Source organism: Apodemus sylvaticus, chromosome 4 (assembly GCF_947179515.1).
Source record: "Apodemus sylvaticus chromosome 4, mApoSyl1.1, whole genome shotgun sequence".
In the NCBI taxonomy this organism is placed as follows: domain Eukaryota; kingdom Metazoa; phylum Chordata; class Mammalia; order Rodentia; family Muridae; genus Apodemus; species Apodemus sylvaticus.
Genome location: NC_067475.1, coordinates 32,086,135 through 32,098,820, shown reverse-complemented (window position 1 = coordinate 32,098,820; position 12,686 = coordinate 32,086,135). Strand labels below are relative to the sequence as shown.

Genomic DNA, 12,686 nt, shown 5'->3' with positions numbered 1-12,686 from the left:
ATGTGCAACATCTGAGAGTTGTGTTGTTCTGTTGCTCCAGCAGTGCACAACATTTGTGGTGCTCTCTTGAGTCCACTGTAGAAGCCATAGCACCACTTAGGTGGCTTAAACATACATCCTAAAGTTAAGAGGAGATGTGATCCAAATATAATATAATAAATCCGAGTCTCCGGCATAGGGGCCTCCTGTAGCAGTATCTATAAACTTGGCAAGTTCAAGAGTTGCAGCTACTGCTCAGCTTTTCCAGGAGGAACTAAATTATCTATGTCTTTGAAACAAAATTTAGAGCCATGTGGCCTCCCGAAAGTTATGGCTTTCAACTTATATGGGATTTTATAAATTGTATTAGAGTTAAGTGACTATTTGGAAAGAATATTAAAGTTTATCTCTCCTTTCTAGGAAAGTATGAGGACCTGCTTAGATTACTAAATATTAGAACACAGTGGATAACATCTAGAGAGCACAGCCTTAAAACTTTTTGCATGAAAGCTATAGTATATCTTAGCCATGCAAAATTGTGGCTGGATAATAAATGTCATACAGATTTGGAACTGAAAGATTACATGATCGTGATAGTAATTTAATCATGTACATCTTTAGGGTTCCATTGGAGCACCTGGGACCCCAGGCATGGATGGGCAAAAGGTAAGTTCTGCTTATTGTAGCATTTATCACATAATTTGGAGACAACCAGAGCTACAGAACCATTCTAGATAGTTATGTTATGAATATGCTTATATGCAAATACAGGAAAGCCATGGAGCAAATGTCCAAATGAGTTGGCTTTAAAGAAGCTGTAATCTCAAACTAAAACTTTTCCATTGTAAGAGTTTTAGATGTGTTCAGTTTTGTTAAGTTACCGTAGAGAATATAAGGGAGATGCTCTACTTAACATTCAAACAAGACGCACTAGTTCATTCTGGTCATGGGCACTATGTGCTACTACTTTGATTAAGAAAAGTTATTTATATAAATATATAAGCATATATATGTGTAGATATATTAAAGCCTTCTGAACAAACTCTTCACTGTTAAGCAAATTTAGGAACAAAATGGACTTTCCTGCGCTCCTACTATTAACTTGTGCTGTTAATATGAAGGGGATCAGAAATAAAGAAGTGTGTGTGTGTGCGTGTGTGTGTGTGTGTGTGTGTGTGCGCGTGCGCGCGTGCGTGCCCGCACATACATGTCAATACATGCATACATCCACATATCCCTCTGCATACACATGTCTCTTTGCATATATATATTTATTTCCATAATGTTTTTATTATTTGGAGAAAGCATCTAACATTATCCCACAGGTAAGCCTGGTGTCTGTGCACTTAACGTGCCTACCTACCAGCTCTTCAGTCTGGAACCTCTACAGAGGTGATCAAAGCCACTGTAGGAGCTAACAAAACCCAGAGCTGGCCCAGCCTTCCCAGGGCACTGGAAGCTGAGCTTGGTACTTTCCTGTCTCCCTCTGAAATCTGGATCTAGCCCTTAGAAGACTCGTGACTCATGTCCTCCTCTCCCAGAATATTTTAAAGCCCTGTACCCTGGACCGAGTTCTGAAATCACACAGGGCTCCCAGCTCTGACCAAGAGAACAGAATTACAATGGTCTTTCATCTCATCCATCTTCCTGTCTCTCTTAGGACCTCTTAAACCTACAAAGTAGCTAAGAATCCAAGTCCACCACCTACATGCTGTGTCGCTTCTGTCAATGTCTTTGAATTTACTGCCCTCCTTTTCTGTCTCTGTATAATAGAGACAGTCACAATTCCTGCCTCCAAGGGTCCATGAAGGGGTTAAATGTATTGATAAGCCTTTATAATAGCATCTGCCATTACTATTAATCTTTTCCTATGCTTCATTTTAGTGAAATACTGAAGGTTTGATTGATCTATATTCCAAAAAGCAACTCAGAATTACTCAAATTCTAAGGAAAACTACTACTCCCAGTCAAGGTTCATAGCACCCTTGATTCCATAAGCAAGACAGCCATGCCAGGGCCCCAGTTGCACTTCAGTAAAATGTACAATTCCCCCCAACCCCAAATCCTGTTAAAGACAAAAGGTTAATTTTCATTTTAAATACTTCAGATCATAGGGGGAAATGTGATTTTTAAAAAATTGACAATTGCTTGCTTTAAGAGAGATTTGAAGATTGAATCATTTGGGATGCTTTTGACATTGATGAAGGCCAAACTTGTGTGCACTCTTAATGTTTTGCTTTGTCTTCTCTGTTATTGTTGTTTTATCCTTTGATTAACCTTGAGAAGCATTGTGAAAATCCATAGAAACCTTTAAACTGAGAGAAAACTATCTTTTGAAGACTTCATATTTGTTTATTTTCACAAGGAAATAAGCAATTTCCTCTGAAAGAGCAAGGGATGTGACATTTTCTTGTCCTAGTCACCGAGTTTAAATTATGTATCAAGGAAACAGCAGTGGGAAGCTGCAGCTTTATGTACTACAGTTTATGGGTGCAGTGTTTTTGATGTGTTTTCTCTCAAACAGAGGGAAGCCAACATCCCACTTTTATGAAGGCATGAGCACAAAGCAATGAGTTGATTTTTCCTACTCCGTAGACCTGGAACTCAAACACGGCAGGTGGACTGTCCCTTAATCCTCACTAGGACTTAAGACTGTCATGGCAGCCAGATCCTATTTAGGGAGATAAGTACAGAAAAATCTCCTTCACCAAAGACAGTCTTTGTGACAGTAAAAGCGAAGTTGGCAGTAGTACAGTAATTCTACAGTTGGAGTGTCTGAGACGCATCTTAAGCCTCTAGACTGTCTTTTGCTAGGAAGAGAGTTTAAAATGACATCACAATTTTTTGAAAGAGCTTCAGTGTCCTTTACCTATCTTCCAGACAGTTTTCTTCCATATTACAATTTCACTTTTTCCAAAGTAGCATCTTTGATGCCTAGAAAGTCATTTTATGGCTATAGGTAAGGGAGGTGTGGAGACTTCTAAGCCATTAGAAACTTGGAAAAAAATAACTACACAGAAAAAAAGTCTTCTATTGTGTTGGACAAAAGAAACTGTTTGAAGGGAACATTTTCTTTGCCACATTTTCAAGCCATTCAGGTTGACAAAATTAGACATTGGTTTTAGACAGTAAACTGGATAGTGACTTAACTTTACATTTATTTTATTTTAGATACTAGCCACTTTGATTAGCAACCTTACCTATTCTGATATGGACATGGGAGTTATTTTCAATAATGCTGATGATAGTCTCAGTACATTCCCATGGATACAGGTCACTCACTGCCCACTGAAGGCTACCACATGGTATGGAAAGACCAATGGCTCTACAGTGCCAGGTTTACTCTCTGCAAGTGGTGTGGCTCATAAAATAAGATTTGTAATGTCCACCTATGCAGGGTATGTAACTGATGAGCACTGAGTAACATGTATTTATGTCATGGTACTCCAATTCTTTATACTGTACTGAGTAATGACACATCCATAGCAGTGACATGGTATTAAAGTCTAACCTAGTGCCTTGTGGCATCAGCCTGTAGAAGTGACCTATGAAAAGTGGGGTGGGGACATTGTAGTAGAGCAAGAAGAACAGGACCTCCTAGCCTGAGGGAGAATGCCCCATGTCTTTGTCTGAGCATACTACACAACCTTGTTATGACTCTGGTATAAAAGTCAAGAGTCCTTGTAGTGCTAACTAAACTCAATGTTATTAATAGGTGCTCAGTATCTATAGTTATGCTAACATATTTTAGGAGTCTTAGCACTTTAGCCCAAGCAAAAGGAAGTCAACATAGGATAAAAATTAATACCCAGAATTACAAAGTGAAGCTAGAATCTCCCTCTGTCTCATGGCCTTTCCAGCCAACCTTCCACCCAGGATAGCATGAGTAGTCAAAATGTCCACGTGTGTACAGGACAAAGGACACATGACATGTTACATCAGAAGTGTGGTCACTATTGTTAACGTTTCCAACCCTGAGGTGGTATCCTGTGTTCTTCAAAGAGTCCTTTCCTCTCTGGGTGTAAGACGTAGCTCTATCTCTAAAATAAAAGAAAGGACTGTCCCCTAAAGATACTGATCCCAAAATGTCATCTGTGTCATCTGTGACTGCCTAGTCAAGAATTCCTAGCATCTCTTGTTCCCAACTCTGAAAGCTGGTTTTCTATAATTTGTGCTCCTTTCAAGGAGTCAAAACAGGGCAAATGTCATGCAAAACCTTACCTAAAATATTAAAATTTGCTGCCAGTTGTATTAAACATAGAAATGTATTTTCTAAGTCTCATGTGTAGGTCTTGTTGGTTAAAACTATAATGAACACTTTACTTGTGTGCTATGATTGGTCTGCACACAGGTAGATGTAACACATGGACTCAGTTAAACCCTGTCCCTGAAGAAGTGGTCTCTAGAGATGTGTAGGCTACTTAAAATATCATTATTAAACTGGAGAATCATTTGGAAGAATTTATGGAATTTTCTACAGTTTTGTTGGAATATTTGGATACCAATTCTCTCAAAATCTACACTCGGGTTAGGTGTTATTTTAAATTCTTTATTTTTATTTTCTTTTAACATGTTTACCTGACTTGGCTCAAGCACAGTAAACCATCATCAGAATAATTTATTTGACTAGCAATTAGTAAAAATGCTATGAAAAAAGAAAGATGTAACATCAAAGCAGTACATGAAAGACCCAGAACATATATATATATATATATATATATATATATATATATATATATATATATATATATATATATATGAGACTAGTGCGTCTTCTATGAATCTACCATAGATAGTGGTGTGGTTTTTTAAGCGACATTAAATTTTCATTAGCTCGTAGCCATGGTATTAGGAATGTCGTTTCATCTTTTACCCAGGAGCCTCATAGTTCTTAGCTGACATTCGTCTTCCCAAAATACTTCTAATGGCATTTTTTATTGTAAGTATATTTAGAGAGCAGATAAATTGAAGCTTCCAGACTTGCAAAGGTCACGCCATTGACTCAAGTCCACACAATTAAATCACACGGTGAGCTTGATTCAGTCAGTGTAGACATTATACAAAATGTCCTTCTTGTTTAAATCATTTTAAAAGTCTGAATTAAGGCCTGGAGATAAAGGTCAGCAATAAGTGTGTGTTCGACGTGTATGTGGCTAAGATTTACTCTCTAGCACACTCCCATACTCCGAATTGAATTCTTGAAGGAATTCAGTATGTTGTAGGTCTCTTCATTGTAGCCTAAAAGTTTCCTTTGCCAGTGAGCTATTTATCATTGTGATTTTGTGTTGTCTACTAAGTAAAAATAGTGAGGGAAAGAAATGGCTGGTTTCTGATTCCAGATTAGTTAAAGGTTCAGGGAAATTATCTTAAAATAATTTACTCCTTGCATTGGTTAACGGTGGGAATTGAATTATATTTATTACATTTCCTATCTTCTGAAATTAAAGATTATGTAAATTAGAATTTGAAGTGCCTAAGACCACTGTTTCTATAGTAACCACGATAACACTCATCCTTTCTCATTAGCATCTTCATTTTCCCATTACTCATTCTTCCAGAAGATCACTACATCCTTTAGTGTGCTTGATACAATCTCAAACATTCCATACACTGCTCACTCTACTCTAGAATTGATTTCTCATTCAGTTCAACTCGCCAAATGATACTAAAGATATACCTGTCTTTTATGTGACAAATTTTAAGTCTCCTGGAGGGGATCATATCACTAACTGGGTAACTGGGAAGAGTCTGCTTTTCTGCCACAGAGTGATGGTTTCTTCCAAACCACTGACACTCCCCCTACCCCGACTTCACATAAACATGTTACTCCAAAAATGAATGCTAACTGTCCATCCCATAGATGAAAACATTGGAACAAAGGAGAATAAGCAGTTAAAGGGATTTTTTTGGCAGAGGGAGAGAAGGGAAGCCCCTCAAAGGATGTTTTGCAAAACAGAATAGCCAGACCGATATAGCCAAACAATTTGTACCATCATGGAGCCCACTCTCCTGACATTTCCATTTAGAAGGATGCAGTTATAGACGAGAACACAGAAATACTGACTCGCTAGATCTGATTGAATTGCATGTATAATTTGGAAGAGCCCTTTTCAAAAGTCCCCTCAAATGTGCCTGTTGATTCATTCACTCTTTTCCTTAACCATTCAGTTACTCAGCACTTACAAGTGCCAGGAACCATTGAGCTCTGAGATGAAAGCTATGTCTGCCATCATGGATGCCATTCAGAATATAGGACATAGACTTACAGAAGCAAAGCCCCAAAGTCTATTAAATTGCTATGCTGTTCAGAACTTTGGTAGAGGAACACAGGGCATCCAGGCCCGGGAAGAAGGGATAGAGGCTACTACCCTGACTAGGTAGCTATAGGCATTAATTAATGTCTCACAGGATTTGACAAGGGAAAGAGAAAATTTGTATTATATTGCTGCAGTACAATCAGGGTAAACAATGGACAAAGTTAGTCTTAAATTTTTATATCTAAAACAGATTTAACCACTGTAGGTTTCATCTTTTCATAGAAAATTTTCCTCCAAATTCTTTGCCACTAAATCAATCACAGAACTTACTCTTACATTTTGAAACCTTTTTATTAAAAAATAAAAACTGTGAAATCATTTACTGTGAAAATCTTAGCCGGTTAGCATCCACCCGGCTTCTTTCTACACCAGGCCAGTTGCCATCATCCAGATGTGAAACAACACTGCCGCTGTTACTTTATAAGAAGCTCCATTTCTTCCAGCACTTTCTTTTCATCTGTCAAGAGAACAGAAATTGTATAATTACTAAAATTATTCATCATCTGAGATTTTTAAGTGTTATATGCATATCAACCCAGAGTCCATATAGCAATTCTATAAAGTAGGTATTATGATTACTTAAGTTAAAAATGAGGACACCAAGGGTCACAAAGGGTAAGTATTCTTGCCAGTGTCCACAGGTGTTACAGGCAGAACATAGCTTCAAAACCAGGCAGTGTGTTCCCACCGTGAAATAGGGGTTAAGCGTGTGAGTGGCAAGTTGATTCAAAACATATACTCAGCATTTACGTGAGTGTGGACTTGGACTTTTTGGAAACTTTGGTTTCCTAATTTGCCCAATAGAAGTTGTAATATGGGCTTGAAAATTCAGTCAACAAACAGTGGGAAGGATGACTGTAATTTTCTATTTAAAAGCCTGTGGTCTTCAAGTTAGAGACATTAATGCCTCTGTGATTCTGAAAGCTCTTGCTGCTCCAAATGCATGTGAACAAGAAGTTTTTCTCATTCTGGCTTTCTTCACGGACCTTAACAATATTTTTCCAGCTGAACATATTATTTAAATTTTCTACTAATAATTAAATACAGTTTCTTTCAAAGAGAAAAATATATATCAAATTATATGCAGAATATATATATATATATATATATATATATATATATATATATATATATATATATACACACAGAGACACATATGGCTATACTTTACAAAAGAAGACCTTAGATAGATATTTTAAGAAGAAAAATATTTTCAAGAGCATATTCTGCTGCAAGATCTATGGCAGTGGTTTGCAATCTTCCTAATGTTGCGACCCTTTAATACAGCTCCTCATGTTGTGGTGACCACCCCCCTCACCATAAATTTTATTTTGTTGTTACTTCATAACTATAGTCTTGCTACTGTTATGTTTGAATCCTAATTAAACATCTTGTATACACGATAACTGATATGTAATCCCCAAAGGCATCATGACCCACAGGGTGAGAACCACTGGTCTGAGCTAGCAGAACCCATTCTAGAAGTACAGGCTTGGTTTTTTAGAGCCACATAAACTTGAAATCCCAGCACAGTGCACCAGTGCAGGCTTTGGCTCGTCCTGCTTTGGCATCGGAAGATGCCCTCTTTTGGCTGAAGCCCACTGGCTCTCATCCCCCATTTGTCTCTTCCTGCTGTTTCACTCTCTCGTTCCTGCTCTGGGGTAGAAGGAAGCTGTGGCTTCCCTCTCCATCCTGCCATGTCCACATCTGTGGGGATGCAGACATACATGCCCACACATGCAACAGTGATCAGGTCAAGGCCTCTCCCTCATCCCGTCTCATGATGGATGCTGATTACCTTTGATTGCTGCCGCTCCTCCTCTGATGGGGTGAGTCCAATCCAAAGTTTTCTAATTTAGAGAAGACGACGTACAAAACATGGGGAAGCTGAAACCGCTGTAGTGGCTGACTTCTCCCAGTTCTAAGAAACCCGTCCATACAACCCGTTTAACCCACTTTGCTGTTCTGTCTCCCCAAGCCCTCTTCTGTAAAGCCATGAGTAGAGGACGGCTTTTTCCGCATACAGAAAGAGAGACCCACAGCAGTGTGCTCTCTGGGTGGTTTGGGCTCCCATGTGTCCTTTTCCATGTTGCTTTAAGAAGGAAATTCTGCATAGTGCTCTTGTTAGCTACAGGTAGACAACACCCTTCTTCTAAGCCATCTAGGTGTGGGCAGCTCCTAGAGCCCAGGACACCCTCCCACTCAGAATCTACTCTTCGCACTGTAAGATCATTCCTCAGAGACCAAGAGTCCTGCCTCCTATGTCCCGACACTGTGTCCAGCTTCTGTGCTGGTCAATGCACTAGCCCACACTCCCCAGTGTGAAGACCCAAGAATGGGGGAAGCGGTGGAGATCTCCTAAGGAACACCAGTCTGGGTCTGCAGAGCTTGCAGGCTGAGGATTGCTATGTGTCTTAGGGTTTTATTGCTGTGAAGAGACACCATGATGGTGATAACTCTTATAAAGGCAAACATTGCCTTGGGGTTTTGTTCATTATCATCATGACTGGGGGTATGGTGGCATGTAGGCAGACATGGTGCTGGAGAGGCAGCTTAGAGTTCCACATCTGGATCCACAGGCAGCAGGAAGCCACTAGGCCTGGCTTGAGCTTCTCAAGCCCACCCCCAGTGACACACTGGAGTCATCCAATAAGACCACACCTACTCCAACAAGGCCACACCTACTCCAACAAGGCCACACCTCCAATAATGCCATTTCCTATGAGTCTAGTTTGGGAGGGGTGCGCTGGCTGTTATTCAAACTACCACAGTATATAATCATCAGTGAGAACTAAGGCTGTGTAGAGAGAGAAGATAGGAAAGAAGAGGCAGGTATCATGCAAGACAGTAAATAAGGGATGTAGTACCAACTGGATCTTCAAATCACATTACTATGTTCAGTGTAGACAGTGCCTCTCCTGTACTGTCAGTTCCCAGATAAACTTAATCCAGTGTTTTTGTTGATTTAAATTCTTATCTCTTTGTTGTCTAGTACTGTTTTCCAAATGGCTTTGCACACATGGCTCTTTGAATAAGCGGCACAGGAATCTAAGCTGTTGATTGAGCAGACTTTCCCCCAAACCAGCTGAGATTTATTAATTTATTGTGGCCTATTATACATTTTTAGATATTTGTGATTTTAGAGATTTCCCCCCCTAATGTTAGTAGGTTTACTTTAGTTATTATTTCAGTCCACTTAGGGCCATGTCCACAAATGCCCTGAAGCGGCACACTTGTATTACATTCCTGGCTGGCATATCTGTCTGCTTTTCTACTAATTAATATCATATTGCCAAAGAGGACTGAGATCCTAATTTGATGGAAGTATACTGATGGCATAAACAAGACAAACCTCCCCTGCAGGGATGCCTGGGTCTCTGATGCATAACAAAAATCTAATTGTCTGGGGGGGGGGGGTTGCTGGTTTTCATTTCCTCATTTTCTCTAAAGCCTCCTCTGCCTCCAGAAAAGGAGAATGAAAAGGATAGGTGTTGCGTACCAAGTAGAAGCTAAAAATTTTATAGACGGATCCATACTGAAGCTGAATTCCCAGGATGGTCCAGGAGAGAGGATGGAGGTGAGATGGGAGAGGAGAGAAGAGAAGTCAGTGAGCCAGAGGCAGGCTGCACCTGTGATGAGCCCTCCATCCCCCACACCCTAGTCCTCAGTTCAGACCTCATCAGTGCATGAAAGAGGTGGCAGATGGGGATCAAGAAAGAACTAGCCACACATCTGAATTTGGGGAAACCAAGGAAAACTTGCAAACAACTAGAATAGCCAGGCTTGGACTCCAGAGCATGGGAATTTGGATCTAAAAGTAAAATCTAATCCAATCTGTGAGGAATACAGATCTACAACTAACATCCGTGGTCTAACAACAAGTGATGATAATACTGACTCTTACAAGGAATGAGCAATGAATCCAGTCACACACTTTAGAGAGGAGATGTTGAGTCCCATGGAAGTACAGAGATATGCCCTGTGTCTTTGACCTACAGTAGAAATATTGGAAGCTAACTGGATGCTTCCCTAACCTAATTCAGTGTTTAATGCTGCAAAGAAACGTGGTAAATTGAGTTTGTAGATAGCAAGTTGTTTAGATACAAGAAAAGCAAGATTGGGAATGTGGTGCCTTGGAGTCTGACCTCAGAGCTGCCTCTTGGTTGTTCTTGGTCTCTGGGATTCTTAACCTTCCCACTCTGAGCACTTATGATTTTAGCCTTACATATCCCCAGCTACCATCTGCAGTTCCAGAGGCCAGGGCCACACTGGACCCACTGCCCTTTCCAGCCAACACCTGATCCCCATTTCTTGAAGTTATTTTCCTCTCCTATTTGGATGAAGACAGTACAGGCCTGAGGCATAACAACTCTGTTATAACATGATGAATGCGGAAGTTCTGTTATACTGAACATTGAAAGCTAAGGCCCACATTGAGTTCTCACTGACAGCGTGGGCAACTACTGTGACCGGAACTGTAAGGAACACTGTTCCAGCTAAATGACTGGCTTGCCCTCAGCATTCATCTCTAAGAGAAATTGTATCCCTGTCTTCCTTTCAGGATTCCTCCAAGGTTCTCTTGAGTAGCAGTGCCTGACATGGTTTGTAAGGGCCTTGAGCATTCTTTTATACTAGCAGTCTAGAGAGAATTTGGCTTAAACCAAAATGAAAGGAGCCAGTCATCCCAAAATGGCAGTCCAGGTTACTTGCAGTTTAATTATGGGGATGTATGATATTTCCAGATCCAGGGACCATCCTAAAATTTTCACTATAGTAGAGAAAACCTTTTCAGTTAAGATCCCCCTGCTGTTTTCCTTTAGTACTGTCTATAGAATGTCCACTGCTGTTTTCCTTTAGTACCGTCTATAGAATGTCCACTGCTGTTTTCCTTTAGTACCGTCTATAGAATGTTCACAGTGTTTAGAAATATAAAATAGATAGGTAAGCAGTCCAACAACATTGAGATTAGTTCACTCACACAAACATACCTGTGCACACACACACACATGTGCGCACATGCACACGCACTAAATAGAAGAAATAGCCACAAAATTATTAAAGTTGTAATGCCCAATACTGACAAAGCTATGAAAAAAAATGGATACTTACAAAAGAAAAAAGGGGGACGGGAGAATTAAAACACGTCATGCTCTTGAAGTTGCTTCCCAAAACCTATGTGGGGAGATAGTATTACCCACCCCCATGTAATTCCAATCCAGGGGATGTAGCACCCTCTTCTAGCCTCTGTGGGCACAGGTACCCACATGATGCATACATGTACATGCACACAAACAACCCTACACATTGAGTAAAAATTTAAAAAGCAAAGAAAATTTAGAACCCCCTTTGAAAAAAGCAAAGCAATTTAGAAGCACACAGTTGGTGCCTTAAAATGTTCCCGGTGACTACAAATGAATACCAGAATTTTTTTTTCATAAGTAAAGAACTTGCTAGTAAAATGTGATAAAAAGATATTTCCAGAGATAGCTATTTTAAACAACCTAAGTATTCAGTGATGCAGAATTAATTAAAGGATTAGCTGTGATAGCGGCTAATCAAACCATCTATAAGGAATCATGAGAATCCTGTAGAAACAAATCTGGGGCACGGTGAAAAACTCACTATGCTAGGCTGTGGAACATGCTGATAGCTGCTTAGAATTACATAACTGTGAGTAAAGAAGACCACGAGAACAGGACAGCACAAAAGTAACTCCCACGGAGAGAGGTTATGAGTCCCGTTTCTTAGTTTCCTCTTACGTTGGATGATCCTTTAGCAACAAGAACAATGAGAGGACAGGTCCAGCTTTAGTCCCTTGGGGTTCATATATTGAGGGAAACAAGATGCAGTTACCTAAGCAATATTTCTCCTTTCCACTTCACTTCTCAGTATGAGTTTTTCCTGGATCCAGGGCTTTAAGCATGTTTTGTTGGGCTCTGGCTACCATGGTTATTCTTTGAAAGTCTGAACAGAGTTTACAGTGTTCCCTGGCCCTGTCATCTCTGCAAATCGCACCGTGAGTTATGACGTCAGTGCATCCTGTGGCGGGGTCTTAGAAGACAGACTTGGTAGCTCTTTTCTGTTTGCATGGTAAATGACGGCCGTCCTTCAGGCTAGATTCTGTTTCCAAGCTCTTGCCCTTTGTAAAGTCCAAGGAGCATATCAAAAATGACCCATAATGACCTTCATTAGTGTAAGTCAACAGATTTGTCACCTTAACAAAGAAAACACAAGACTTACAGTTATAATGTGACTTTATGTAGGAAGCAGAATTTCTTCCAATAGATCAAGACTTTGGCAGTTATACTCCAGAACAAGAGTGAAATGTTTCACAGGCCTAGGTTATGTGGTACACATATCTCTCTGTAGGTTATATTTATTTACCTCAGG

At 39.9% G+C, this 12,686-nt stretch overlaps 1 protein-coding gene across 1 annotated transcript in view; it reads left to right on the top strand.

The window, feature by feature from the left end:
• Positions 1–12,686, top strand: part of Col25a1 (collagen type XXV alpha 1 chain) — a 397,132-nt gene that overhangs the window by 303,241 nt on the left and 81,205 nt on the right. The window contains exon 12 of the mRNA XM_052179247.1: positions 601–645. Within this exon, the coding sequence (XP_052035207.1) occupies positions 601–645 (45 nt within the window). The remainder of the gene's footprint in view (positions 1–600; positions 646–12,686) is intronic.